This window comes from Rana temporaria, chromosome 5, assembly GCF_905171775.1.
Source record: "Rana temporaria chromosome 5, aRanTem1.1, whole genome shotgun sequence".
Lineage (NCBI taxonomy): Eukaryota > Metazoa > Chordata > Amphibia > Anura > Ranidae > Rana > Rana temporaria.
Window position 1 is genome coordinate 323,136,854 of NC_053493.1, and position 24,481 is coordinate 323,161,334.

The 24,481-nt window shown below is 42.6% G+C and overlaps 1 protein-coding gene across 2 annotated transcripts in view; it reads left to right on the plus strand.

Moving 5' to 3' along the window:
- LYN (LYN proto-oncogene, Src family tyrosine kinase) overlaps positions 1–14,865 on the plus strand; it is a 134,749-nt gene extending 119,884 nt beyond the window's left edge. For both annotated transcript variants that reach the window (XM_040354223.1, XM_040354224.1), the window contains exons 11-13: positions 2,743–2,896; positions 4,439–4,570; positions 12,329–14,865. In XM_040354223.1, the coding sequence (XP_040210157.1) occupies positions 2,743–2,896; positions 4,439–4,570; positions 12,329–12,531 (489 nt within the window). In that variant the 3' untranslated portion in view covers positions 12,532–14,865. The remainder of the gene's footprint in view (positions 1–2,742; positions 2,897–4,438; positions 4,571–12,328) is intronic.
- The last annotated feature ends 9,616 nt before the right edge of the window (positions 14,866–24,481 follow it).

A 24,481-nucleotide genomic window follows, 5' to 3' on the forward strand; every position in this document is an offset into this window, starting at 1 on the left:
TAGGCGTTTTTAACCCTCTTGTATGTTATTCTATTGTAACTGTACGATTTCCCTTTTATATTGTAAAGCACTGTGTAAACTGTTGGCGCTATATAAATCCTGTATAATAATAATAATAGGACTTCCTGTCAGCTGTCAGAACAAAATCGAGTCAGGTTGAGCACTGCTCAGCTATTCACAGGAAGCTTTGTATTTTACAAATTAATACAAGACTTCCTCTAATTGGCTGAGGTGGAGATCGTAACATCATCCGCCCACCTCTCCACCAATAAAAGCCTTGTGCTAATTCATAAAATGCTAAGCTTTCTGTGAATGTCTGAAAAGCTCTCAGACTGACTCAATTTTGTTCTGGGAACAGAATGGGAAGTCCACACACCACTGCCAGAACACAGCTGATGCTACATACAGCCGAAACAGTGCTCCCAGTGGGCACATCTGTTAATTAAGAACCAGCTTGATCCAAACAAAGTCACAATGCAAGGGTATAAGTACTATACATTCTGAATGGCACTCCAATACCCAGAAAATAGGAACATACCTGCACAATGGTTCACCACAGCCCACAGATCTGTATATTGTGCATTGTTTTGTATGTATTTGTCCCATCCCCCCACAGTTAGAACGCACCTAGGGAACATAGTTTACACTGCCCGTGACATTTATACAGTAATCGGTGCATTTTTATAGCACTAATCACTGTATAAATGTCAGTGGTCCCAAAAATGTGTCAAAGGTGTCCGATCTGTCCGCTGCAAAATTGCAGATCACTGCCATTACCAGTAATAAAAATAAAAATGCCATAAATCTATCCCCTATTTTGTAGATGCTATAACTTTTGCACAAACCAATCAATATACGCGTATTGCAAAAAAAAATAAAAAAAAAATATGTAGAAGAATCCATATCGGCCTAAACCGAGGAAAAAAGTTGTTTTTGTTTTTTTAACTTTGGGATATTTATTATAGCAAGAAGTAAAATATTATGGGGGTTGCACTTGAAATTACACTGAAAGTGCACTTGGAAGTGCAGTCGCTGTAGATCCAAGGGGGACATGCAAGGAAAATAAAAAACAGCATTTTAGCTTGCACGTGATTGGATGATAAAATTAGCAGAGCTTCCCCTCAGATCTAGCCCTCAGATTTACAGCGACTGCACCTCCAAGTGTCGCATGACTGCACAATTGTCAGTTAAAATGATGCTATGCCATATCGCAAAAAATGGCCTGGTCAGGAAGTGGGTCAATTCTTCCGGGGCTGAAGTGGTTAATTATGCTCATTGCTAAAAGTAAAAAAATTGCATTGGAGTGGTTACCACCTGCAGCCAGAGGGTGATGAATTCTGCTTTCTGCAGGTGCCATCAGTATCTGTTTTGCTAAATACATAAATTTAAAGTGGAGTTCCACCCAAAAGTGGAACTTGCCAGTGGCGGCTCGTCCATAAGGGCACATGGGTGCTGCCCCCTCTCTCCAGCCACCCCCTTTATGACCAATGGATAGATTCATGCATAGCACCGCTGCTTCCTCCGATTCAGGCGCCAGGTTCTTTTCGGGTTCCAGGCGCCTGAATTACAGCAGCGAGGGGTGTTTTTGAAGCACCTGATTAGAGCCACAGGCTCCAATAGGCTCCAAAATAGGTGAACTGCGAGCGCCATGCTTGGGCACAGTGGCATTTGATGGCACAGTGCCAGCATTTTATGGGCACAGTGGCTGCTATTAATGGGCACAGTGGCTACTATTAATGGGCACAGTGGCTGTAATTGATGGCACAGTGGCTGCATTTAATGGGCACAGTGAGGTTGCATTTGATGTTTTTTTTTTTAGTACCAGCCACCACTGGAACCTTCTGCTCATTTGTCTCCTCTCCCCGTGTCACCGCAGGGCTCCCTCCTCCTCCTCCCCCTGTCCCCGGGCCAGTAGGAGAGAGGTGTGGGCCTCGCACATGCGCAGTAGGGTTCCCTGAGTGAAGCCGTAAGGCTGCACTACTGGGTCCCCTCACCCACAATGGCGGCGGCAGCACCCGACAGCTAATAGAAACATCAGCTGAGGTGCCAACATCGCTGGACTCTGGGACAGGTAAGTGTCCTATTATTAAAAGCCAGCAGCAGCAGTATGTGTAGCTGCTGGCTTTTAATTTTATTTTTTTGGGCAAACCTACACTTTAAATAACACATATTGGAGTGATACCCCTTACTTCTCCTAGACAGTTTCATTAGTTAGTTTATAGAAGATGCCAAAAAAAAAACTCACAGTCCAGCTGTGGACAGCTTAACTGACTAGTGTACTTTTTGTACAATTGTCCTTTAATCAATTTACCCCCCTCCCTGATTGCAGTCCACCTGGACATACCTTTCTCCTTGATCCAACATTATTCATTGTGCATCCCTTTTCGGTCCTATAGGGAAGCTGGGCCCTTGGAGGCATTAGCATGGCTTACCCATACTAATTATTTTTTGTGTTTCAAATTGGAGACAAACTTGGCATGAAAAAGTGGTATTGCACATCCGAAACACTGATATTTCTGTCCTTTACTTGTACTGCTTTATGTGATTCTTTACATAAAAATATTTTCATCTATAGTGTTTGCTTTGTCCTACATTGATTGATGCAGTGCCATTGCTGCCACTAAATGGTCTGCTGCATCTGCTAGAGATAAGAGTGCAGGATGGATTGACCTGCTACATTTAAGGTTAAGTTTTAAGTTCAGGCTCAGTACTCCGTTCAATCAATTGATTAATCTTTTACAGATTGCAGAAGGAATGGCTTACATAGAAAGAAAGAACTACATCCACCGGGATCTCAGGGCAGCCAATGTACTAGTCTCCGATTCCCTAACGTGTAAAATTGCTGACTTTGGTCTGGCTCGAGTCATTGAAGATAATGAATACATAGCACAAGAAGGTATAGTTTCTGTATTTTGCCATGTTTGTAAAAATAATCTTTGTCTAAATGTATCTTGCCCATAGACAATCAGTTCTCTTGGCAGAAGAAAGATCTACAGGTGTCAATATTGTAGGTACCTTTCTCTGATGAGTGTGCACTGTAGAAATCCCTAACTCCCTTCCACAAAGGCAAGCAGAACAATCGTTTGATCATCTCAGATATTTCCCAGCATGCTGGATAGTTCCTGCAGCTGATAATGAGTAATTTTGATACTTGTACAGGCTTAACAGTCATTCACAAATGCATCTATATTCTACGTGTAGCGCCTGTTTACTTGTACCTCTATAGTACCGGTGCTAGTTAAATTTAGAGGGAGATCAGAGTGTAGTTAAACTCTGATCCAAATTGTTATGTATAAAATAGGGTCTCTGTCTCAGCTTGGCTGTGCTGTAGGCTCATTCTGCTGCACTGGGGTGTTCTTCCAACCCCAGTGCTGCAGGTGGCAGCAGTGGAGTAGAGGTTTGGGTGGTCTTTCCCAGCAGCCAATCAGGAGAGTTTGGCCTCGCTGTGCATGCTGGGAGGGGTATTTATGGGGCAGACGCCATTGGTTCTGGGTCTTCTTCTTCTTCGGAGTGTGGCACCCACCTTTAGGGTGACCACATCACGGCGCCCCGGCGTTATGGCCTACCTGGCCGGGGCGTGCGTGCTCCTGGTTCCTGGTTCTGGGACCATGTTGGCCCGGAGCATCTGAACAGAGATGGGGACCCAGTGAGCAACTGGGTTCCCACCTTTGAGGATCCCAAGCTGTATTTGCTGTTCGGTGGGGAGTCCGTCTGAGGAGCGCCATTGAGAGGCTGGTGGTCCAAAAGAGCCTTGACAAACCACAGGTAGCCAGACACTGAGGGATTGATCACCTGTCAGTCGGTACCTGGGCGACAAGTTGAAGGAGATCCAGGAGTAATTCATCTAAGGAGGATTATCTTCGTAACTACAAATCAGAGAGGACCTGTGGCAGAGGTATCTCTCTGACCTTCACCAAGGAGGGTCTGTGGCAGAGACTTTTCCACAAGTTCAAGTTCACCAAGGAGGGTCTGTGGCAGAGAAAAGGGTTACGCCTGAATCTGCTGTTTTCCCTTCTTCTTCATCTTTACTTTCCTCGCCACAAGTTTATTGTTTTTACCCGGCTGGGTAATAAAGAGCACAGCAAAGAGCACCTGTTGTGGACATTCCTTTACTTCTACCAAATGCAATACGCATCACTCACCCCTAGGAATTCGGGGGAGCCATGAGGTAAATATGCCACCCAAAACAACCAGCAGCTCCTTCGGGGGTAATGCTACATACGTATTAATAGTAATGTTCTAACTAATGCTACATACGTATTAATAGTAATGTTCTTACACACTGCATCCCATGAAGAATTCATGCATGTGAACTTATTAACAAAAAACATACATTCTCTTCATTACTTGCAGACTTCAAAATACATTTTTGTATTTAAATTACAGATCATTGAAGTAAAAAAATAAGTGTAACATGGGTATATCTTTTTGTTTTTAGGTGCAAAGTTCCCCATTAAATGGACAGCTCCAGAGGCCATCAACTTTGGATCCTTTACAATTAAATCAGATGTGTGGTCCTTTGGCATTCTCCTGGCTGAGATAATCACATATGGGAAGATCCCCTATCCAGGTATTCTGAAGAGCACTCATACAACCACATCTGTTACTTAGAGAAATCACTGTATCCAGAGAACATAACAAGGGCACACTGTCATGCCTTTGTTTTAGCGGTAAAGACATTATTTGCTGCTCCAACCACCAGCCCAGACTCCTTCTTTGTCCTTGCTGTAGGTTCCAGATAATGGTAACTATGGCAGGCCTGGCAACACGCGCTGTTTACTCTGGCAACACCTCTTTGTAAACTGCTTTGTGTGCTGTAGTGGCCAGTCCAAAAAAAATCACATTGTTTCCCAGCACACGCTACCTATTTAAACAGGGATTGTGTTACATCATCCTGTAAAGAATTCTAGAGAGTCTAATAACAATATCCCTAGTGTCACATACAATTTTGCATCCTTATCTAAAGTCAAATAAAGTGAAGCTGCCCATTAAGTGCAAAAAAAAGGTCAAGGAGGAATAAAAGTATGCACTTCATGCTTTCTCATTTCACCATATCTTAAAAAGCTATGGCGGAAGAGGCGATCTACAGGAAAGTGAATCAGGGTTTTCTGTACTTCTTTAACATAGATTAAAGTAGAACTTTACCCATAACAACTTGATAAAAATAATGTTCTTTAGCAAGGAACATACATTTCAGATTAATAATTATGCTACCAAAATTATTGTGTGCTGTAAATTGCCTCCAGCATGCTCCCGTTTCTTATTGCTGGGGACCGTCATTTTTCAGAAGCACAGAGCCCCAGCAGTAAATCATAAAGCGGAATTAAACCCATGAATTTACCACTTTCAAAACAGTTACATTCATTAGATGATGGAAATGCAAATTGTCACATTTGATTGTGTCCTCAACCAAAATGTCAAACCATCAAATGGCTGGTGTCATAACTGATCACATGTGCAACATCATGGCAGTTGCAGTTCAAACATAAGCAGATGTGCTTGGTTGTTATGGATTGGAGGGTTAAAGTGTAAGTTCATCTTTACAAAAAATCTGTAAGGTGAATTTACACTGGGAAGCCCTTCCCTTTTCACCCGGTTTTCACCCGGTCCCGCTAACTTGGAGTCCGGCGATCCCCCGCACTGACAGATCGTATCGCCGCTTTTCCGGTCCAGGGATTTTAAAACCCAGCGGCTTTCTCTCCTCTTCGCCTGCAGTGACAGGATGGGCTACGTGAGTTCTGACTGGTTGGCACCGATGGCACGATCAATAAGAAAGCTCCTAAACGTACCTCCTGATGAGGTACGTTTTGGAGATCAAGCTGCGGGGGATTTCTAAGCGTTGGACCGGTGAGGCAGGGACACAATGTCTCCTAGCTGGTGATCGCCACGCTCCAGGTCAGCGGGACTTGGGGTGGGAGGCAGGGAGGGAGGGGGTCCTGTGAGGTTTAACCTTACAGATTTTTCTGTAAACGTGAACATACCCTTTAAGTCTTAACTTCTATTGAAACAAAAGCCAAAAGGCCCTTCCGATATGCAAGTACACAGTTCATGCAGACAATAGGAACGATTTGCAAAAGCTAGGAGTGTTCACATCTGTATACTTTGTCTTATATAAATTTACAGTACAACCTGCTAGGTTGCCTTTTGCCAACAACTCAGAAAGAACCATACAAACAAGAACAGTATACATTTCACATGGAATATTACACCATAACCGTGTAACACAAAAAAATAGAGGCAGCCTGGTCGTAGAATCTTGATATGATTTGTGTCAGCTAGTGTACGTCTCCTTAAGTTGTAAGTCCTACTGTCTAAACCATTAAAGTAGAACTATAGGTAAAAAAAAAAAAATGTCCATTTTGGATAGAGCAAGGGAGGGTTATCACCTGACAGATTTTTTTTTCTCCATCTGTATCCCATCACTTCCCTTTCCATAGCCAAAACAGCAAGTTAAAGGAAATCCCTGCAAATTAAGGGAATTCCTTGGGGACACCCAGGTCACCAGAACTAGTGTCCCCATTGGAAGATTTCCCCTTTATTACTTTTCTGGGGACAACCCATAATTTAGGATGTTCTCTTACTTTCACTTTTAATGATAATGATAAACGGAACAAATAGAGAGGACAAATCTCCCTAAAGAGAGTACAGACAGCAATAAAAACTAACAAGCGTTCTAAATTCCATTCTATCGAAAACTAAAAAAATATTTATTTTGACTTTAGTTATACTTTAACATCGCAGTAACCTGTTGAGAACAAGTTGTGGAGGAGCGCCCCCTGGTGCACCCAACAAGCATTGCCAGATTTTTTCAAACTTCTGAGAATTCCTATGATGAATAAATGGAACCCCTATTGATGAATAGTGCTTTTACCCCGAGCCTCGTTCCTCTTGCTTTTTAAATGGTGGGCGAATAAGGGTCTGCTACGCATAGCAGGCCTTTGTGACAATCCATGAGGGAAAAATACCAAATGCCATTAGCAAAATGTTATAGATATGCCAAATTACGTCATTATGTGCAAACCCTGGCTCGTAAGAGTGACCTAGCAACATCTACTCCCATGGAGCACTTTTTGCAATCACTACGATAAACCCAGAGGCCATATATCTGCGATATATACGATGTTGATGAGTTCATCAACTAAATTAAACTATATGCTCCAATGGGAAGAAGATTTGCAGGAAACCCTGATTTGGAGGAGTGGCATATGATCGGAAACTGCTTCTCGATCACTTATCAACACATCTATAATAGAAGCTAATTATAAAGTGTTGCTTAGATGGTATTTGGTGCCGGCTAGGCTCGCCACCTTTGTACATGGAGCTACCCCCAAGTGTTTTAGAGGCTGTGGCCAGATTGGAACCACCTACCATATTTGGTGGACATGCCCTAAGGTTAGAAGGTTCTGGATCAGGGTCTATAATTTTATTTATTCTCTGACCCATTTGAACATGGTTAAATCAGCGAAACAAGCTCTTCTGGGTGACAGGGTTGTGGAGGCCTCTAAGGCCCAAAGGCGGCTGCTTACTTTCGTTTTGATATCAGCAAAAATTACAATAGCCAGAAATTTGCGGTCCGCTGTCCTGCCATTCGATCAGCTTAAAAGGAAACTGTCCTGGTTGATGCTGAATGAATGACTGATGGCACTAGTCCAGGACAAAATGAAGTTATTCCATAAAGTCTGGGATCCATGGCTTGGATATCTTACGAATGACCTAAGGACGTTGGCGACGTAGTTATGGTCTTACATGATGGGTCTTGGGGTGCTGAACGGTTGCTCTCCTATTTCTCCCTTTCCCCTCTTTACTTTTCTCTTTACCCCTCTTTTTTTCTCTCAAAAGTTCTCAAACACTGGTCTTCATGTTAAGGTGTTAGTAATAGCAGAATGATGGGCTTATGTTTTTGAGCCCGGGGACCCTTGGCCTGTTGGACTTGAGGTTCCTAGGGTGAGAATTGATATTGCTGTTAGACCCTGCGTTACATTCCATGAATGATGTATGGGCCCTTGATCGCGTTTGATAATGCATGATAATATGCTGAGATACTTTTGTACTGTTTGTATAAATCTTTTCAATAAACATAATTGAAACTAAAAGAGAGCAGCGGGTAACATGGAGGCTCCACCCCATCTCCATGTGCATCCTGCAGCCAGCCAGAGCCCAAAGCAAGATGTAGGCTCCACCTCGGTGTCCTGTCTGCAGCCAGCCAGAGCACCCGGCAACATGAAGGCTACACCTCCATGTCCCATCTGTAACACATTGAGTGGATGGAGGCGCCACATGCAGGGGGTAGATGGGGAGGGAGAAACTTTGGCAGGCAAGAGCAGAAATCACTGCAGACATGGTGGCACAGTGAGCCACAGGCGGGTCGGGTGAGGCACTGTCTGGGTGAGAGGCGGGCAGAGACCCAGACACATGTCTCAAAAACTGGACAGGTGGCAACCCTTTGTCCGCACCTGCAATTTGGTCACAAAACCGGGCACAGTGTCCTCATTCCGGGGACTGTCTGGTCTCCCTATTCTATACACTCTATGTAAAATAAACTGTGCGATCATTTTTGTGCCGCGGTCCAGCTTCAAGTATTTTGCTCCCATTTTTCTCCATCAATAGGGACAATGTCTTTTTCCCACAGGGGCCTGTATATGAGTTAACAGTTGTGTATAGGTTTCAGAAATAATATTTCCTCATATATATTTTTCAAAAAGGAGGATACTGTTAGACGCAGAGACGAATAATTGCTCTTACAGCTAACAGCTGAATGTACTAATAGTAAAAATTCAGTAGTAGTGGAAATTCCTCTTTCAGTTGAGCGTAAGATTTTAATCTTGAGTCATCAAAAATGTGATATAGGGTAGATATTTAACCCCTTCTGCCTCCCACCGTGTATGACCATTAAGCTTGGCTATCTCTGTGTAAAATCGATTCCGTCATATGGGTATGCTGTAAAGGAAGCCATTTATTCCTATGTTTAATACTCTCCCACAGTTTTTTAATAGGCGAGCTGTGGGGCAATATGATGGGACTGCAGGGAAGCCCATCTCCATATGAGATAGGCCAGAATATGTCATATATCAGTTCATTAATAGGCCTCTAGGAGGAATCTCATACATTGGGTGAGTCTCAACCTGTGAAGTGTTGCATTTGTGCAGCAAAAAAATAAGTTTGGGCATGGGGGACAGCCATTTGCCACTGATCTTTAGGGTAGTTAATTTTATACGTGCCACCTGGTTTTCCCAAATTAAGGTTCTAAATTGGGAGTCTATCTGTTGGAACCAGAATTTGGGAGCCTAAACAGGAGCATTATGAAGTATATACAGCAACTGTGGGGCCCAGATCATCTTAGTTAAATTAGCTCTTCCTATCACTGCTAGCGGTAATTTGCACAAAGCCTCACATTTATGTTTTAAGTTCTTTACAAAGGTTTCTTTATTAATCTTTTTTCAACAATACACAAAAAAAAAAAAATACTAATTATTTAAAAAACACTGATAGTACAAACAGACATAAACGTCTCAATATAACCCCAACATAAAATTTGACTAATATTTATATTAATTGTTATTCTTATAGTGGGATATCCCCTTACCCTATGTACATTGTCCCTAGTCCTATATTTCCCGAATTCTCCATCTAAATTAGACAAGATATCAGGTAATACTAGATTAGAGGGAGATAGGGATAAGAGAAGGAGGGACAAGACAGGGCCAGAGATATAAGAGAAAGAGGATAAGAGAGATACTGGGGAGAGGTGCCCTGTCCCCCTCATCCTCCCCCTCCATCAAGAGGAGGGGGGAACACAAAGGAATGGAAAAGAAAGAGGAAATGGGTATCCCCCAAAAATAGTGACCAGTCTAGGGGGGAAAAAACACCCAAAAGGTGATATCTAATTAAGTATATATTACTTTAAGAAGGCTTTCCCATCCAAGCCTATATATGAGAAAAAAAAGGGGGGGGGATATATTCCATACCTTCCCCTAAGAGAAAAAAAGAGAAGGAATATAAAAGAAAAATTTACACAGTGCAGGTGAGCCATATAAAAGGTGATATCTAATTAAGTGTATATTACTTTAAGAAGGCTTTCCCATCAAAGCCTATGGAAAAAGAAAAATGTTTTAAGTTCTGTAATAGCGGCTTCAGGTTTAGAGTTATATAGTCTGCAGGGTCCCTTGTCACTACAATGCCAAATTACCTAAAAGATGTGACTACCTGTATCCAGGACACAGTCAGGCAGAGCTGCAGGTAAGGTATCCAACAGCAGGAGAACCGATTTGTGCCGATTAATGGCAAATCTGGAGTAATCGCCAAAGTGTTTATTGAGCTGCATCACAGCTGTTAGACAACCCACAGTGTCACCCAGATACAGCAGTGCATCATCAGCGTAAAGTGAGATCTTGTCTTCCCCTTGCCCCGTCTGCAACCCACAATTTCTGGTGATGCCCTTATCATAGTCGCTAAGGGCTCCAATGCCAGGAGAAAGAGCACGGGAGGCAATGGGCACCCCTGCCTAGTGCCCTGAAATATCAGAAAGGCCTCCGACAGGGAGGCCTCCGACAGGGAGTCATTGAAATAAACCCTTCCCCTGGGCCAAATCTATTCAGGACTGGCCATAGATACTTCCACTCTACACTCTAGAAAGCTTTGGCAGCGTCAAGGGAAGAAATTGCTCTATTGCCTGGGTTCTCCACTGGGATTTGAATATTCCGGAAGAGCCTCCCTATACTTAACGCCGTAGATCATGCCGGGATAAAGCCAGACTTGTCTGTATGTTCCATAGCAGAGACTGGAGTATCTGTACATAGGATGCCAATAAGCAATACGCTCCATTGATTTGGGCTTCATGGCAGAGTGGCCAGAAGAAAGCCATTACTTTCAGCAAAAAACAAATGGCACGTTTTGAGTTTGCAAAAAGGCATGTGGGAAACTCTCAAAATGCATGGAGGAAGGTGCTCTGGTCTGATGATTAAACTTTTAGGCCATCAAAGAAAACGCTATGTCTGGCGCAAACCCAACACATCACATTACCCAAAGAACACCATCCCCACAGTGAGACATGGTGGTGGCAGCATCATGCTGTGGGGAGGTTTTTCAGCAGTCGGGACTGGGAAACTGGTCAGAGTTGAGGAAAAGATGGACGGTGCTAAATACAGGGATATCCTTGAGCAAAACCTGTACCATTCTGTGTGTGATTTGAGGCTAGGACGGAGGTTCACCTTCCAGCAGGACAATGACCCCAAACACACCGCTAAAGCAAGACTTGAGTAGTTTAAGGCAGTGTTTCTCAACTTCAGTCCTCAAGGCGCCCCTACAGGTCATGTTTTCAGGATTTCCCTCAGATAAAACACCTGTGGTAATTACTTAGGCAGTGAAACTGATCAAATCACCTGTGCAAAATAATGGAAAGCCTGAAAACATGACCTGTTAGGGCGCCTTGAGGACTGGAGTTGAGAAAAACTGGTTTAAGGGGAAACATGGAAATGTGTTGGAGTGTCCTAGTCAAAGCCCAGACCTCAATCCAATAGAAAACCTGTGGTCAGACTTAAAGATTGCTGTTCACAAGCGCAAACCATCCAACTTTGACACTGTGTGTGTCCATTGGCACACACAGTGAGGCTGGGTCCTACCCTCCTGCTCACAGGATTTGATTTACAGCAGCAGGAGCCAATGGCTCGGGCTGCTTGCCTCTCTGTTCTGTAAATTCAGGGAGAGAAGAGAGAGCTGCTACAGATGGGCACAGCCCTAGATGGAGTGAGGACTCAGGTAAGTATATAGGAGGTGAAAATGCAATACTGCCACTGGGACATTTTTTACCTTAACGCAGGAAATGCATTAGGGTTAAAAATGTCTAGCCTTTACAACCACTTTAAGATTTTAAATGTATTTTCTCATCATATGCTCAGCATGAATGGTCCAGATTTGTAAAACTTTGTGAAAATATTTAATAATCATTTATTAAAATTATTAAGATAATGTAAGGTTTGTGGTTTTCATAAATTTGGAGGATGAGTATAAAGTACATGGTGACAGTATCCCATTATTTGTATGATAGATTAAAATGAAAATGTGTCCATATCCCTTTAATTGTAGTTAGTGAAAATAAAAAGGATGACCATATCTCTATATTTTTAGGATGAGTAAAAAGGAAAAAAAGTTGACAGTATGCCATTATTTGTAAAATGTATACAAAATTACCAGCACCCCGTTATTTTTAAAATGGATGAAAAGAAAAAAGGCGCCCATCCCCCAAATTCATAGGATGCAACAAATTCCTATAGTGCAATAAAGCCAAAATCCAGTTACTTAGAGAGTTTGATGTTTTCTATTTTTTTCTTAGGAATGAGTAATGCAGATGTGATGTCGGCACTGCAGCGTGGTTACCGGATGCCACGGATGGACAACTGTCCAGAGGAGTTATATGATGTTATGAAACAGTGCTGGAAAGAAAAAGCTGAAGAAAGACCCACATTTGATTACTTACAAAGTGTTCTAGATGACTTCTATACAGCCACAGAGAGCCAGTATCAACAGCAACCCTAGATCATGGACAAGATTACTTTGATGTTCCAGAACTGACTGAGCAGGCTATTCCCTTTCTCTTTGGTTTATACAGCTGGGAAACCTGAACATACTGAATAACAATGGCCAGCAGTGTACATTAATCATGGCTATCGGATTTGTGTGGCTTCGAAAAACACAGCATGGCAATAACATTCCTCATGCTTGTTGACAGACTCTTGCAAGCTGTGAAAATGTACACAAAGACTTGTATATCTATTCTGCATCTTTTGGTATTTAATTGATGAAAGTGGTGCCTTTCTTAAAGTTTACTTGCGCAACAAGGAAAAAGCTGTGAGTTTATTCATGAGAATACAGATATCATATTACACAAAATAGACAGAACCACCTGATGTAGGACAATATAGGGATTCATGGGATCCAAATGAAAATTGCAGTGCCGCTCTTGGCTGAGACAGAGATCTCCTCGCCGGCTTCAGTGAAGGGAGCTGGCGTCAGTGCATCATTCAGAGGTGTAAGAGCATTATCAAAGAGAAAAAAGGGTTCCGGCATGCCGCTCACCAACCCAGTGCATTAGTATGTAGATGAATGTGGTTTCAGCCAGTGCCGCTCCAGCCATAGCCCACAACCCGACATGTTTCGCCTCCCCGCTCAACGGGGCTTGGTTACAGAGGTGGTCACCTTTCTTCTCTTTGATAAGCATTCATGTGACACAATTCTTTCTGACCAGATAAACACACCAGCATGTTTGAATGTACATAATTATTCCTGTAGAGCAGTACACGTGACACTGTGATTGTGCAAGGAATCATACTGCCCATTTTTCATTATACAGTTTTTTTTACATACAAAATCCAAGAGGCAGAAACACAAACTGTGCTGAATATTAACAAAGGCTTATCCAAGTAAAACATTCACTCATATGTCTATAGTGTGCTCCTGCTTTCTCATACTTGCTCTCAACTTTCCTATTAGAAATGCGAAGAACCCTTTGGGTTAACATTTGTCATGGGTGCTTCTCTAAAGTCAACTCCCTAATTGGCACCAAACTCTGCCCCTTGGGGGCTGTCAGTGGAGAAGTACAATGAGGCTGCCAGTGGGGTAAAAGTTAAAGCAGACAGGGCCGAAGAATTAGTGTAAGGGCAGCTGCCAATAAGATAAGTCAGCATAGTATACTGGGGATTAATACACAAGGAAGGCTGTTGATGAGATTTGTTCAATGCAAGCTGTGGTAACTAGATCCCTGTTGCAAGAGTACTGCTGATGTCTCCACAGGGAAAAAGAGTTGTCAAGGAGAAGGTATGAGTTACTTTTGGGCAAAGCTGGGAGTAGATGGGGCAAGCCAGTGCCACCTTTATAAAACTCTGCTGCTTCAGTGTAAAGAGTCATATCCACAGTAAGGCATGAATATCACAAAGGGGTAGCACCAATGAACATGTTCAACATAAGAGGAAGAGCATAGTATAGCAGCCAACCCAGTGAGGAGAAAAGTATTATATTGGGGCTTACTAGTCCTTAGATGTGGTAGAGAATTTGTTTTCTTCATTTATTTTTCCTGGTGGGTTATTCTAATCTGGGCTTACTCCTTTCATCTGACATGGATGACCTGGGTGCTGGTCACCATAGCCCATCTCCACTCTCAACCAAAAGTATAAAAAAAAAAGTAAGCCACGCTCCAAAACACTTAGCTGTTCTTTCGGTGTTTAAAAATTGTCAAAAAAATTTCATACATTGAGCTCTACACCCTAAGCAAATAGAGAATGTGAGATAACCTGTAAAGGGAACACAAGATCATCTCTGATCCCTATTCTCACTTCATGGCCTGTCAGTGTTTGTGTGCAACAAAGATTTTTCCCCAGTAAACATCTGGATCACCATTTAATGTCTATGGACACCATTACTGCACTTTCTTAATATGTCAAGAAGTGAAACAATTGGACATGCATAATGGTGGTAGCGAAGATGGAACCATGGATAAACATTTTAGAATATACATAATAATGGCACAGTGATAAGCAAAGATTCCGTTTCCACTATGCAGGTATGATAGATACATTCTAAAAGCATTCAAGTGTTAACATCTGTATTGTTCAATCAAGCCATATATGTAATCTATCATTTTTGATATACAAACCCAAGAGTGACTTTGCTGTTATAGAAATATCTTCCTTTTTTATTTTTCCCCTCACTTTAATGTATATAATGTGTGGTTTCTAATGTCATTTTTACCTTGATAATTATATGTATTAAAATGAGAAGCGTATGGTATGAAACATATACCCTTGCATACTGATTATATATAATGTTGTAAAAAAACTAACTTGTTTAATTAAAACAAAAACCTACCCAAACCCATGGCTCTGCTCCAGACTTGCTCCTTTCATTGGACATGGACAACCTGGGTGCTGGTCACCACAGCCCATCTCCACTCTCAACCAAAAGTATAAAAAAAAAGTAAGCCACACTCCAAAACACTTAGCTGTACTTTTGGTGTTTAAAAATTGTCAAAAAAACATTTCATACATTGAGCTCTCCACCCTAAGCCAACCTTCCTTGACACATTTCACAGGGGAAGTCCAGTTTTCTTTATCAGATCAAGATGGTCAGCTTTTACGCTGTGGTATTGATGTTAGAGAGTTGGAATATATAGATCATCCCACAGGTCATATACAGTATAGAAGAAAAAAATTCAAAAGGATTGTTGTACAAACATTAAAATAAAAAAAACATACCAAAAAATAAGTAAATGCAGCGCCCTGCTCCTGTTGATCAGGCGCTGCTTTAAATTTGGTGGGGTCTGAGCTGTTATTTGGCTCAGACAAGAATGATTAAGGGCAATTTAGCCTCTGTTCCAGCCGTGGCTGTGCTGGGAGTTCCACCATTGTTTGTCTGGGGGTGTCATTACCACCCCAGGCCAAGGGTGGCAGCAGCAAGGTCAAGGTGCATTGGGTATTCCTCTCGGCAGCGAATCAGTGGGAGTGGTTGCTCGCTGTGCATGCTGGGAGGGGTATTTAAGTGACAGACTCCATTAGGTCAAGGTCAACGGTCTGTCGTCCCATGCGCCTCGTGGCCCACCTGGCCTGAGGTGCGTGTCGTGAATCCTGGTTCCAGGACCACGTTGGCCCGGGGCTGTGACTTCGTTGGTAGGCCCAATAGTCTGGTTGGGGCCTGCCTTGCAAAGGTGATCCTGTGCTGTCCGTCCTGCGGGAGGAAGCCACTTAGTGAAGGAAGCCAGGGGAGGACCTATCCTGGAGGGGGCCATGCAAGAGGCTGGTACCTTGGGAGAAGGCCTGGAAACTTAATCGAAGGATGCACCGCACACCAAGAGGCTTGATAGTGTCGCCTGTCAGGTCTAAAAGTTCTACTAAAGCTAAGCTGGAGAGATCCAGGTGCTGAATCCTGTGGCAGAGGATTCCGGACCAAAGTGTCTCCTTATAAAGGAAGGTCTGTGGCAGAGACTGGACTTTACTTTGTGCGCCTTCCCGGTTGCTAGGCCAGTAAGAGGGACCTATCCGTATGAGCAATACCCACTCTGGCTAGAGTGGCGACGAGAATTGTTCGCTGGAAGCAGGAGTGTTTACCCTCCACCTTCTTTTCTACTGAAGTTCTGCAAAATAAACCCAAGAAAAAGAAGTACATTGTGTGAAATTCTTCAGACTCTCCTTTCACCCTGGACAGTGAGAACATAGAGGTAACATGACACCCAAAAATAACCAGCAGCTCCTCCGGGGGTTGTGCTACATAAAAAAAAATTGAGGTATTCCATCATTACAGTTTTGGGCTATTTAGATATCGCCCTTCCCCGAAACTGTAATGATGGAATACCTTTAATTGGTTTTTGTATGTTTTTGATTTTAATACATGTTTGTGCAGCAATCCTTTGAATTTTTATACATAAATATACAGTTTCCCAGGCACTTCATCATGTTTGCAGGATAGGATTGAGCTCCACCCAATCCCCCAAGGCTGGATTCACACCTATGCAGTTTTAGTGCTTTTTGCATTTTGCAGATTTGCACTATAGAATGTGTTCCATAGGAAACCATGTTAAAATGAGCTGTAGTGCAAATCTGCAAAATGCAAAAAGCACTAAAACTGCATAGGTGTGAATCCAGCTTAAGATAGCCCCATTGTGTAGCTATAAAGATTTCTTATACCTGCAGGCAATGTGACTTTTTTTCTGTCCAGAGATCAAAGACTAGCTTTTTGGATCCCGTGAAGTCCTCCCATAGCACATATCCAGGTTCAGCCTCTGATGGTTCAGTTGTTATTCTTAAAATATTTTATTCTGGGGGGAACCCAGTGGTGAGGTAATGGGTCAACAGTATTGAGTATTGCCAAAAGTCTCATGCAAAGTCAAACTTTCTTGCAAAACTTTGCTTGATCTGATTCGCCCATCCTCCCCTCCTCCTGCAGAAGACCGGTTTGTCACTACAAAATTACCAAATTCCACAGTCGACAGGCACTGTCACATGGAATACATAGCCTCTCGGGTGACCTTCTAAAGCAGCAAGGCAACCACATGATGAAAGGACTAGTTTCTATTTATCCTTGTTCCTAAAGCATCAGGAGAGTTTAAAGTGGTTGAACACCCTCCCCCACAACTTTTCGTAAATCAGCATAAAAAAACCTAATGAACACTGCTTGTAGATATTTTGTGATTGTATGCACTGAAGCCCAGGTAGCAGCCTTTACAAATCTGAGCCACAGATACCTGATGGCGAAAATCCCAGAAGGTTCCTACACCCCTGGTAGAATGAACTCTCACCCTAAAGGGAGGAGCTTTACGTTTCAGACTGTAGGCCTGAATGATTAATTGATGGACCCAATTGGCAATGGAAGCCTTGAAAGCTGCCTGCCCCTTCTTGGGTCCTGTTCATACAAAAAAGGAGTCTGATGCTCAAATCTCCGCAGATCTAGACAAATAAACCTTGACTGCCCGGACAACGTCCAAGAAGTGAAGTCGTCTCTCTTCCGCAGAACAAGGCTGAGAGAAAAGGGAAGACAAAATAATGTCTTGATTTAAATGAAAGGCCAACATCACCTTTGGCAAAAAGGATGGGACAGGTTGTAACACAACCCTGTCGTGGTAAAGGATCAAGTATGGTTCCCTGCATGAAAGGGCCACCAACTCTGATACCCTTCTAGCCGAGGTGATGGCCATCAGGAAGACAACAGCAAGTCTAATTGAATTTCCTTGATAGGTTCAAATGGTTGTTTCTGTAACACAGACGACACTAAGTTCAAGTCCCAAGGACACATAGGTGACCTAATGGGGGGAAGCAAGCAAGTTACCCCCTGCATAAAGGTTTGGATCAGTGAATGGGAGGCTAAAGGCCTTTGGAAGAATACTAGTAGGGCCGAAACTTGACCTCCGATTGTACTCAAAAGCCAAATTTGATTTCCACAGCTGACTGTAGAAAAAAAGAGAATTCTCCCAATCACGTATTTCAGAGGATGCCATTTTCCAGCTCCACACCAAGCAATACAAGTCTTCCAGACCTTATGACAAATTTTTCTAGTGACAGATTTTCTAGAATTCACTAGGGTAGACACTACTTATCCTGAGATGCCATGGTCCTTTGACGGCTATTGAAGCCAGGGTATTAAATTCAGAGACTGTAAATTGGGATGGAATATAGGACCTTGAGACAGTAGATCGGGGGGAAGTGGAAGCGTCCATGGCTCGTCTATTGTCAGTCTCACAATCTCCGGGAACCAGGGCCTTCTGGGCCAGGCTGGTGCCACCAGAATGAGTGGAAACCCCTCTTTCCGAATCCTGGGCAACAAATGTGGAAGGAGGGGGATCGAAGGGAAAGCATAAACCAGGGAGTACTGTCTCCACAGAACTATCAGAGCATCTGCTCCATTTGCCAGGGGATCCCTTGTTCGGGACAAATTGCTGTAGCCTGTCGGACCTGATGTCAATAGGTCGACCTCTGGCCTTCCCAAACACTGGCAAATTTCCTGGAACACCCCTGGGTGTAGGGACCATTCCCCTGGGCTGATCTGGCGGCTGAGATAATCTGCCTTCCGGTTCTCTACTTCCGGGATATGGACTGGCGATATAAATCGGCACATGTCCTTCTGCCCAGGCTAGTATGTGGTTCACCTCCTTTAGAGCTGAACAACTCATGGTACCGCCCTGGTACTGCAGTGGCATTGTCGGACTGAACCCTGATAGGGCAGTCCTGAAGCTCCACCGTCCAGGACCATAGGGCAAGATGTACTGCCCGTAATCGGTTTTGTCCCTAACCATTTCCCCTGAGCTGTGAGCCCTTCTAGTGTCATTCCCCAGCCTGAGAGACTGGCATCTGTAGTTAATACTCTCCAAGTTAGCGGGAGAAAGGATTTTCCCTTTCGCAGGTTCTGATTCTGCAACCACCAGTTTAGGCTTAAGCGTGCCCGAGGAGATAAGCACATTGGATAATCCTGAGCTTTTTCTTTTCTGATCCAGGCCAACAAGATGTCTTGTTATAAAGGCATGGAATGGAACTGGGCATAGGGTACTGCCTTGAAGGAGGAACCCATCCTCCCTAGAAGACTCATACAGAGCCGAATGGAGGGTTGTTTGGAGCCCCTTATCTGACGCACCTGAACCTTCAGGGCACAGATCTTTACAGGTGGCAAGAATACTCTTGCTTGAGCCGTATCTAGGATCAGACCTAAAAATTCTTTGAGCTCATTTCAAGGCTGACTTTTTGGTATTTATGATCCAGCCTAAGCTTTTTAAATACCACACTGTGGATATCATGCTCTATTCTAGAGCCTATAATGAGTAATTTTTGAGTAGGAGGTCATCCAGCTGCCTCTTGGTCCCTTCTTTGCTTCCTGGCTGCCCTATCATTGTAGTGTCCAGGATTCCACTTCGCAGGGTCCAGCGCCCGGAGGCCATACTGCAGGCAAAACATTGCAGGCTCTTGCGTTTATTTGCGAGGCTCGGGTATCATTTATCTAAACCTGTAAAGCCTGCGTCAAATGGATCCAATCGGTCAACCCCTTGATTAATTTAAGAACAGTTTGTGGGACTAGAGACCTGGACCTGGAGCTCAAACAAACTGTGCTATCCACCTTGCAGACACTGGTTAAAAAAAAAAACTGAAATGCTTCCTGTGTGGGAGGGGCTATATAGGGTATCACTTCCTGTCTGAAGACTTTTGGTTTACCAGTGTCCCTTCACCTGGAGAAGGAGTATAACCCAGTAGGTAACAAATATTAGTCTGACTGTGTCCCATGATGTATGAAAAAGAAACAAATGTTACAGGGGTGTTTACCCTTCCCTATGCTATCCAAATAAATAAAAAATCTCCCTAAACTATTTCTGGCTACATTTAAAAAATGTACCTGTTTTAACTTACAAATTCAACTTCAGAACAAACCTACAGAACCCATATTAGTTATAGCCCAAGATGGTGGGCTATAACTAACCCAAAATATTGGTATCTGCTGTATAAGAATAGTGTGTACAATTTGCGTAGGGAGTTCTTGCCTCCAATTAATGTTAAGATAGAACATTTAATCTTTAGCAATATGGTTTTACTTTTCGTCAATAAAGATAGTATTTTTAAGTTTGTTGTGAGCCTTGGGGTTCCAAAACATTCCTTATCCAGTCTCTTCTCTGAAGGTTTCCATGGGATGTGGGGTCCTGTGTATTTTATATCTGGGCCTTCTAGTTACCACCCGCTAGAGACCCTGTGATGTTTCTTTCAAGGTAGTTCACTCAGGAGACTGACTTCTACCAACAACTCTACAAGATACCTACTTGCGTGTGCAGATCTTTCCTCCTTTGCTTGGGGTTCTATTGGCTACTATCCCAGTAGTTCTGTAGTCAAGGTGGCATCACTGGAGGCTTCATTTGGAGTTTCTCCAGTAATAAGATAGGAAAAATGACGCAACTTATTTAGATTTCAGCGAAACCGATCTTGTGGTGGGTGCTGCTACAAGTTTTGCTCAAGGGAGATCCCTCATATGGGTGGGTGCAATGTTTTTGTCAAATGGTGCAGAAAAAAGGGACTTACTGCGCACATCCTCAATTATCTGGCTGTCACTTCCAACACCTGCTTTAGGGGAAATGAGTCAAGCTGCAGCTATGCAACTCCACATTAGTCTCTTAAGTCACCAAGGGGGGACTTGCATTTTGAAACTTCTGATAAGAGTCAACAAAAGTCTTTCACTGGGCAGAAAGCATCATCAGTGAAACCATTACAGACTTCATTGCAGCTTCTCAGATATTAAAGGATGGTCAATAAACAGGAACAAGTTAATCAAAATCTTCAGCAGATGGGGACTTCTAACAGATCTGATAGTTTACAACCTCAACTACCATCAGTGTTCTTTTCTAGAAATCATGACCCTTGCCCCCAATGCATTAGTCTACCTCTTTCTTCCAGTAACCCTATTTTTTAGGGTATTCCAGAAGAGCCAGCAGGAGAAGATTATGGCATTTGCCAGTCTGGCCTCAGAGGCCCTGGCTTCCACGGTTGAGGAAAATAAAATGTGTGATCTATTGCCACTCCCTCTAGCAGCGACCTAAATTCAGGGCAATATTTTCACCCATGCTCAGAAATGGGAGCTTGGAAACAGAAGCAGAAGTTGAAGGACCATGTTTTTTTTTTTGTTTTTTTTTAGATTGAGGCAACAGACTTGTGAGTCAGCAAAAAAAGTCTAGTCTACCAAACATTATATTTTTGGTTTGACAAGGTTTTTTCTTTCAAGCCGTTTGGATCAGTGCCACTTTGTGCTTTGCATGGGGGGGTTGATTTGATGTTCCAAAAACCTTTCAGCAGCAATCTAAAAGTCATGTGACAAGCATTCTGTAAATAAAAAAGGGAGGGGGTATATACACTGCGCTAAAAGTGGATATAGTGAAAAAAAAAAAAAAATTAAGAAAAGCTGTGATACTCACGTAAAATAAATATAAAAAAAGAAAAGTTGCGCCAATACAAAACAATGCATCAAAACATGTGAAAATATAAAAATACCAAGCTTATTAGATGATGCAATACATGGGTAATCACAAATAATAAAGTGCAAAAAATGTGAATCCGTGCACACAAAACTGAAATAAAGAGGAAAAAGAAGTCCAAAAAACAAGAATGTCAAGTCCAAAACATAGATAGAAAAAACAAATTGCGAGGAGGGTGATAGAGGGAAGATCACTCCTTGAGGGATACACCAAAAAAAAGATGGACACCCTTACCAGAAAATATGAACCTCCTGTAATGCAAGGTCATTCATGCCTGCAGATACAGCCCTCTGCGGGGTCTTGGTAAATCACAGATGTGAGTATCACGCAGCTCCCTTGCCAGTCCTCCATGTTGTAAAGAGAGGATCCTTGCCTCTGATAGACTATAGAGCCCACTCTCAGACACAAACCCGGCGTGCAGGGGGAAGAGAAAGGAGTACTCCAGATAGTGTGTTATCCTTAAAACACTTGCTCGATTTATTAAGAAAATGTTGAGGATCATAAAAATCCAGATAAAAAAAAAAAAAAAAAACATTTAAAAAATCCGGCAATAAAAAGTTACAAATGCCTGAATTTTGGAGAAATTAAACATTGCTGTGGTGAAAGCAAAACATGCAATACCCAGAAAAAAAAACAAATTTTAGCTTTCAAGTCATGGGTTATGCTGTAGACAAACTGCAGCCTTGGAAACCCACAAATGTTCACCTGGTAACTTCCTCAAAGTTGCCTGCCCAAACTGGAGATGACCTGGCAAAAGGATTCATGCCATAAGAATTAAGTTTTAACAATTACAGCTGCATGAAAAACCACACCACTGGCAGCTCATACCCAGCGAACCCACTGGGAGAGAAAAGAAAAAAAAAAAAAAACAACAAACACGCACATTCGATTTTGGCACAGAAACCAGAGAAAGTCCAAAACTTACTGTTATTTGTATGCAAAATTTGCAGAGGACAAGCCCAAAAGGAAAAATTTGGGGGGTAAACTGGATCAAAAGATGCAGATGCATCAAAGAATGCTGTAGTAAGTGATAGGAAAATAAAGGCTCTTACCCACTTATTCCCATATCAGACCAGACCACCCAGAACAAAGGGGTAACCCCACTTTCCTATCACTTACTACAGCATTTGTTGATGCATCTTTGGATCCAGTTTACCCCCCAAATTTTTCCTTTTGGGCTTGTCCTCTGCAAATTTTGCAAAACCCTATAAAAAGTTGTTACGTGTGCTCACAGCAGCGATGTACCTCATAGCAATCAACTGAAGAAAAACTACCCTGCCTTCCTCAGACACTCTGTATGCTAGAATGAAAGCTGTAGAATAGACATGTGCTTTTTTGTTTTCAAATTGAAACATGTTTCAGATGTATCCAAATTATAATATAATAATTTAAACAAATTCAAAACAAAATTTTGGGTGAAATGTAAAATTCGAATAGTTTTTGAAATTTCTGGAGAGAATAACACAAACTAGAATAGAAAAAGAGTAAAAACAGAGCGAGGTAGAAAATAAAACAGAATATAATAGAAAATTATATATATACCGTTTTTTTCCGGCGTATAAGACGACCCCCTAATTTTCCAGGAAAAATTTTGGTTTTGGGATATACTCACTGTATAAGACTACCCCCTTTTTTTCAAGCCCCACTGTGCCATTACATGCCCCCACTGTGCCATTACATGCCCCCACTGTGCCATTACATGCCCCCACTGTGCCATCACATGCCCCCACAGTGCCATCACATTACTTGCCCCCACAGTGCCATCACATTGCATGCCCCCACAGTGCCATCACATTGCATGCCCCCACAGTGCCATCACATTGCATGCCCCACAGTGCCATCACATTGCATTCCCCCACAGTGCCATCACATTGCATGCCCCCACTTTCCCCCCCACTGTGCCATCACTCACGTTTTGCAGGCCGGTGACAGTCTCCGTCTGCTGCGAGCGTCCATGATTTCAAAGCCGCGCGCCGTCTTCTCAGCGTGTCCTGTGATTGGCAGAACACACATTTTCCCAGTAGCGCCTCTGTTCTATGTTCCGCCAATCACGGATGCCTTCTCATCTCGTCCGAGGATGAGAAGGCATCCGTGATAGGCGGAAAACAGAACAGAGGCGCTGCTGGGAAGATTTCTGTTCCGCCAATCACAGGACAGCGAGGACGTGCTGAGAAGACGGCGCGCAGCTTTGAAATTATGACGATCGCAGCTGCACGGAGACCGTACCCGGCGTATAAGATGACCCCCGACTTTGGATGCATTTTTTTGCATCCAAAAAGTCGTCTTATACGCCGGAAAATACGGTATATATAAATAAATACAATTTCATAACCATTACCCAATATCCAAATAGAAAAAATAGAATTGACTAGAACAGAAAAAAAAATTGCATAGAATTGCATTAAAAATTATGTCAATTCAAATTTTGGAAAATATTTGTTTTTATTCAAACAAAATGAATTCCAAAAACTATACAAGTTTACTAAACCAATGTAAATAACGAATTGAAACAAAATGTTCTCGTTTTGCACATGTCTAATGTAAAACTTATAGAAAAATTGATGGCTAGTCTTTATGACAAGTTAGAGGCCCAATACAAAATATGAGAGTTGAGGCATCTTAAAGACATGCCCTGATTAGACCCACAGCGACTGTTTACACCTTCGTGTTTGTGTCACTGCTCGAGTTGTGGAATGTTTCGGCACTCCTTCCTCTCTTCCCCCCAACCCCAGCTTTGCTTTTTTTATGGTTTGGTTTTCTTTCATTTTTCTATCACGAGATACCTTGCCCTTAAGCTCTTAGGATCTACTTGGTGAATTAAATTGAGTTTTGCTTCCATCCTTTGTCAGCACACTTCAATTGTCGAGATGTGACCACCTATTCTGAACGGACAATAGAGACCCATGTTGGTGTTATCGACAGCATCTCAAACCATCCAACTGCCATCTCAATGGAAAATTTTAGACACTTAGGACAAGCCATTAAAATTGTGATATACATACAAAA